Source organism: Hemibagrus wyckioides, linkage group LG04 (genome assembly GCF_019097595.1).
Source record: "Hemibagrus wyckioides isolate EC202008001 linkage group LG04, SWU_Hwy_1.0, whole genome shotgun sequence".
Classification (NCBI taxonomy): Eukaryota; Metazoa; Chordata; class Actinopteri; order Siluriformes; family Bagridae; genus Hemibagrus; species Hemibagrus wyckioides.
The window spans coordinates 30,144,307-30,151,198 of NC_080713.1; the positions used below are offsets into that span (position 1 = coordinate 30,144,307).

Sequence of the window (6,892 nt, forward strand, 5' to 3'; positions counted from 1 at the left end):
AGAGATTCTGGACTCCACACACAATCAATTAATGGACACAGAGTAATGGCTGATGTGCTGATACGTTTTTATTAGGATTTCTTTTTAAAATCCAAAAGCACACAATAACATGGATTAACTTCACATTCACACTGCATACAGGTCTGTACAGATCAAATCAAAACTCATTAAAAGACAGCAAGCAGCCTCATCTACACACACACACACACACAGATGAACTTGCACAGACACACACAGCCACGTGAACACACACTCGTACTCACACAGACGCACTCCCACTCACGCACTTGCCCTTGTGCAGACGCACTCGTAATCACACTCGCACAGACACTCGTGCAGCGACACACACTCACTTGCACACACAGAGACGCACTCGCGCGCACACACACACACACACACACAGACACATCCTCAAACACACACCCGCAGGTCCCTATAGTCTTACTGAGAGAACAGCAACGTAAACACGCGTCAGATATGAAAAGAGATTTTGGAAAACTGCATCTGATGACCTGGTGATCTGATTGCATCTGAGTTTCTGTACAGCAGCTTTTAAAATGAAGTGCATGAGAAAATGGTAGTTTGGTTCATTTTAAAGCTAAAGCAATGATTCTGGCTACATTTATCCCATAATGCCACACAGACAGCTGAAGTGTAAACAACAACAACAACAATAATAATAATAATAATAATTAGTGAAAGGCAGTGAAGGTGTCAAGTCCTTTTTTCACGGACTGATAAAAGCAAGATTTAAAATAAAACAGAGCGAGGGATGAAAGGATGGAGGGATGAAAGGATGGAGGGATGGATACCATCATCTCAGCTGTCGATAAGCGTGATCAGACGTGTGCTATATCTCTTGATACGATGATGCCTCGTGTGTCTGATCTTCATCCTCCCTGTAAATACACACACATACACACAGGTTAATCAGCTACAAAAATATTGGCACCCTTCTCAAAGTTGCCTGAATGGTTTCAGTTTAAAGTTTACTATCAAAAGTATTGGCACCCCAGAAAAGGGGGATGGGGGGGGCACACTGATTGTCTCTCAGTTTAGCTCTAATGTCTCAGAAGGTTGGAGATGTTTTGTGTAGAAGATCTGAACAGAGTCCAGCAGGGTTCAGGACCTGAGACTGAGAGTGAGACTGAGGGTGAGACTGAAGGTGAGAGTGAGGCTGAGAGTGACAGTGAAACTGAGGGTGAGATTGAGGGTGAGACCAAAGGTGAGAGGGAGAGTGAGGGTGAGAGTGAGAGTGATCAGATACAGATGAACCGTATGGAGGCCACTAGGGGGCGCTGAACAGGCAGGACTGTGACATATGATCAATCATTATTCTGTCACACACACACACACGATACAAACAACACTATATACACAACACTATACACCACACACACAACACTGTATACTTACCACTTCACACACGCACACACACACACACACACACACACACAATATATACACACACACACACACACACACACACACACAACACTGTATACTTAACACTTTACACACAAACATCACTATACAAACACAGCAGTAAAGAAGACAAAAATAAGAAAGAAAGAAAGAAAGAAAGAAAGAAAGAAAGAAAGAAAGAAAGAAAGAAAGAAAGAAAGAAAAAGAAAGAAAGAAAAGCTATTATGGAAGCTCTGTGATATTTTTTCCAGTCTTCATTATTAATTCATTCCTTTTTTTCCCTCCCAGTACCACACTGACCCAGGTGTCAGTTAACAGTGTGTGTGTGTGTGTGTCCTGATGCAGCCTCTGATTCTCTTCTATTCTATCCGTCAGAAAATTGTAGTAAATTACAGTCGGTACATTATATCTCCATATAAGGGTAAAAAATATCCCAGACAGTGTCTCTGGTGGATTTACACACAAACACACACACACACACACAATCCTGACTCTTCATCTTGATCCTGTGTTTTCTTTCGTGTGAATCATTTGAGATCAGAAAGAGTCGACTCCTCATTTGAGTCAGAGTCAAATGAGCCGACTCAGTGGAAAAGAACCAGTTCACTATTTCCCACAATCCTCTTCGGAGGAAACCAGTGGTGGGTTGAGGAAAGCGTCACCCCTCTGCAGTGCTCGGTGTTAAAACTTCAGGTAAGTTCCAGAGCAAAGAGGAAGAAGAGCGAGGAACTATGCTGAGGAACCAAATAAAATGGCTTCACTGATTTGTTCCTTTTAAAAGAGGACACAGAGCAGTGTGATGCAGCTGAAGCACCCCCCCCATTTGAGTTATATATACACACACACACACACACCAACACAATCCTGCTTTTCATCTTGATCCCGAATATCCTGCGTTTTCTTTCGTGTGAATCATTTGAGAGCAGAAAGAGTTGAAGGATCAAATGAACTGACATCCTTTTAAAATAGGGAACACAGCAGTGTGATGCAGCTGAAGAACTTTTTTCCCCTCATTTGACTATACACACACACACACACACACACACACACACACACACACACATGGGGTCTGACTCAGCGTTGGTTAAAACTGCATCATTTACAGTCTTGGATTTAGAATCTGCTCTCAGTCACAGAGGAGGAACTGAGGCAGTTACCCACAATGCAGCAGGGTAACACAGCTAACAGTGCGCCATTTAACCTCAAATACACAACTAACATGATTTCAGAGAGCGATCCTCTCTATAACATCCTTCATGTTCCTCTCCGTTACAAACACAGGTTTTTGTGATGTAATAAAATCATGAAATCACATCATATCATGTCTTTTTCCTGCTTTAATGTGAAATAATAAATAACACGATTCATACGAAGAACAAAACAAAAAATTTCCTGAGGTAAAAAAACAAATTAAAAAACCTGGTTGCATAAGTATACACACCCCTCCTGTGTTAAAGAAGCTTCTCAGGGGTTTTGGGTCTAAAAACTTCATTTTCTTCAGAAGATCAGATCGTGAGGGGATCTCCTTTACACAGATGTCTACAAACCCTGACTGGATTTAGATCTGATCTCTAACTGGACCATAACAAAAAAAACCCACATTTGTTTTTTGTTGTTGGATTCAGGCTCTGGGTCATTATCCAGCTGGAAATTGAAATATTTTCTTCATCTTCAGATGACTAACAGAGACTTTCAGAGTTTCTGCTGAAACAGATTGCTATTTGAAGCGATCCACGATTCCCTCCATCCTGACCAGAGCTCCAGTTCCAGGTGAAGAGCAGCAGAACCCTAGCATGATGCTGCCACCATCGTGCTTCACCCTGAGGTTTGGATGATGAGCTGTTTTGTTTGTTTTTGCTCCAACTATCTCTCCTCAAACTTCGTCCAGAAGGATCTACACTTTTTGCCTCATGGGCTGAGGTAATTTAGAGGTTTGTTTTGTGAGAAAGTCCTCCAGACATTGAGAGATCGACGAGGGTAATGGAACGTTCTGGAAACTCTTCTGTACCCTGATCAGGACTGAAGCATTTCCACAGTAAGATCTCTTCAGATTCAGCAGTCAGATGAAACCCAGAAGATGTGAAGAAACTCAGATTTGATGACCAGTGAGTCAGGATTGAATGTGATTGGTTCATTCAGGGGAGTAACATGACTCTGTATTAAAGGGTGTGTCCAGTAATGCAACCAGGTTACTATGTTTTCTATTATTTCACATTGAAGATTACAGGCATTATACCACCACTGACTTATCGTCATGACAACTGGACAACAAGGGGTTAAAACGCGAGCCCTTGTCCCTGCGTCTCACCTCGTCTCGTCCTCTTTCAGTTTCCTGGCAGCCTGTTTGGAGCGAGTGATCTGCAAGTCCAGCATGTGTAAATAGTCTTTAGCCGAGAGCTCGTCCGGTTGGGGGGGCCGTGGGGTCGACTCTGGGGGGGCCTGAGGAGGAGGCGGCGAAGGGGAGGGCAAGTAGGAGACACGAGGAGACTCCTGAATGGCAGAGTCCTCTCCATCCGGAGACTCCAGAGAAAGTCCGTTAAACAGAGACGGCCGCTCCGTGTGCACCGGGATGTTCAGGCTGTGACGCAGGAAAATGCAGTCGTTACTGAAGAGCTTGTTCGCTCGCTTGATCTGCTCCATCTAAGAGAGGGTGAGAGACAGAAGGGGGGGGAGACAGAAAGAGAAGGGGGCAGAGAAAGAGACAGAAAGAGAGGGGGGCAGAGAAAGAGACAGAAGGGGGGGGGCAGAGTGAGAGAGAGAGAACACACATACAACTTAACACTATAGTAGAGGACAGGAGGATAGGGGTGCCATTATTTTTAGCCAGAATGATAATAAATACTCTATTATGGCTTCTACAACCTACTTAGAGCACTAGAGTGTGATTTGGATTACAGACCCTTAATCCCTACATAGGTGCACTAAACAGGGGATTACATAATGTCTCCCTCTACACCCTGCTGAGTGCACTAGATTGTGATTTGAGACACAGATCCTTAACTCCTACACTGGTGCACTATACAGGGAATAAACTAACACCCCCTACACCCTACATAGTGCACTTCATGACTTACAGGGGTGATATTTGTGACACTGACAGGTTATCTACTCGGATCATGGGGTCTTCAGCCTGTGTATTGCACTTACACCTCCCTGTACCCTACACAGCAGGAAGTGCACTACACACTGCAATGCAGAGACACACCACACACACACACAGTACTAGCCACCTATATGTGAGGGAAGTAGATTGTGTAATCCAGTTCCCTACTCAGTAGATGAGTCCCTAAGTAGTGCACTACACATCCACTAGACCCTAAATAGTGCACTACACATCCACTAGACCCTAAATAGTGCACTACACATCCACTAGACCCTAAATAGTGCACTACACATCCACTAGACCCTAAATAGTGCACTACACATCCACTAGACCCTAAGTAGTGCACTAGATGCCCAATATATAGTAAGGGTAAGGATTTAGTCACCCCCAAAAGCAGAGTAGTACACTATATATCCACTAGGACCCTAAATAGTGCACTTAATATCCAACAGGCTATTTTAGGGACCCTACGTAGTGCACAAAGATTTTCCCTCTACATGATTGCCTTATGTAACGGTTTATAAACCCTTTATAGAGTTCAAGAGTTTGTCTCGAGTTGTATCTAGTTCCTTGCATTGCACTAAATTATCTCGCACCCTCAGAAGTGCACTATTTTGTACACATCGTGTTAGCTAACGGGCTAACAGAGCAAAGCAGCCCGCTAGCATCATCATCATCATCATCATCTCAGGCATCCATGTAAAAAGGGCGCCGGTGACGTCACAGCGCGTTCTGTTTGTAGCCGCTCGAGTGCTCGCGCTCAACTTGATTCGCACGCGCGAGCCAATGTTTTGTTTTTTTTACCCGGAAGACAGTGAGAGACAGAGAAACCGGGGCTTCTCCTCTTACCGTGACCCCGTACTTGAGCGCGATGCCCTGCAGCGTGTCTCCGTCCGTCACCCGGTGCTCGATGTAGCGTTCCCCGAGCGTCGCCGTCACGCTGGCCGTGCTACCGTACGATCGTGTCTTAGCACGCGCCAGACTGAGCCACAGCTCGCCCTCCGAGTCGGAACCGGAGCGGCACCGCGGCAGCACCGGGGAGAGATCCCCCTCCGCCATCTTTCTCTCTCTATCTCTATCTCTCTTCTGCTTTGCTCAGGAACCGGCTCTGCGCGCGCCGCTCACCTTACATCACCGCCGGAAGACAGTGCGCGCGCCTGCCCTGGGTCATCACCCGGAACACAAGCGATTAGAATGGTGCCGGTTTCGTTTCAGGGTCTTATTATCATGACGAACAGCTCCCGTGTGTGTGTTCGCGTGTGCGCGTGCGTTCGTTCGTAATGAAACGTAAGGCTGGGGATTCGATTCCCCAGAAAGATTCGGTTCTCCGACTCTTCGCATTTTAACTAAAGAGTCGACATGCTTCATTCCATATGAGTCGATTCTTAATTTGCGTTACAATCATTGTTCATGCCTAAACAGAAGTTTATGGAGGTAGTAAACGCTCGTATTATATATACAGTTAGGTCTATAGAAAAGAGTCGACTCTCAAATTCCACGCATTAGGGCATGAAGAGTCGAATCGCTCCGAAGCTTTAGGGGTCGAGTCTGGATAATTCCTGTGAATCGAATGGAAAATGGATTCGCGCGTGCACGAGTTAAACACGAATTTAACCAGCGTAAAACATCTCCAAAATCAGTGTTATTGGTTAGACGAAAGCATATGATGCTGCACAATGTATTTATTAATAATAAAGTCAAGATTAAAGATTCGAACCCAAGCAGGTCAAGTCTTTCGTCCCAAGTATTCAGAATGAAGAGTTGACATGATTACATTGATTCAGTATAAAGTCAGAAAATGTGAGGACGCGGTATATAGTAAAATAAACTTAGACATGTTTCATGATTACATGACAGCGTATGAAGTTAATACATCTCTTTATCATGTAATTTCACTTGAGTTTGGTGTTTTGAATTGAATCGACTCATGTCGTGTGGAATCGAAACAGGAGTCGACTCTGCGTTCAGAATCGATCAGCTCTAATGGAGAGTGCATTAGCTTCTGTCGGGGATTGAAAGCCATTGCCTGTCGGTAATTTTGGTCCTTTTTGTCCCAAATCGACCTCTTGTGTCCTTCCACTAACAATTTCTCTCGACATTCATCATGAAATCATTTTATTTCATTAACGAATGAAGACTTGCATGGTGTGTTGCTCCTGTGAGCAGGTTTCTTAATCAACAATCACAATTCCCCTCTTTTTACCCCCAAAACACACGTTTGTGTTTAAAGACTCTTTATTTTAGTTTTGCTTAATATCTAAGTCATTGTTCTTCTCCATTATGAACATCAGATCTTGTTTTTAGCTGTGTTTCTAGGTGTTAGTGATTTGTTAATTTCTCTCTCTCTCTCTCTGTGTGTGTGTG

At 44.1% G+C, this 6,892-nt stretch overlaps 1 protein-coding gene across 1 annotated transcript; it reads right to left on the reverse strand.

The window, feature by feature from the left end:
* Positions 1-50: 50 nt before the first annotated feature.
* lysmd2 (LysM, putative peptidoglycan-binding, domain containing 2) lies at positions 51-6,150 on the reverse strand. The gene is given in 4 exon segments (XM_058387609.1): positions 51-879; positions 881-899; positions 3,734-4,065; positions 5,378-6,150. Coding segments are annotated over 4 exon segments (621 nt in total). The 5' UTR covers positions 5,588-6,150; the 3' UTR covers positions 51-819.
* Positions 6,151-6,892: the final 742 nt, after the last annotated feature.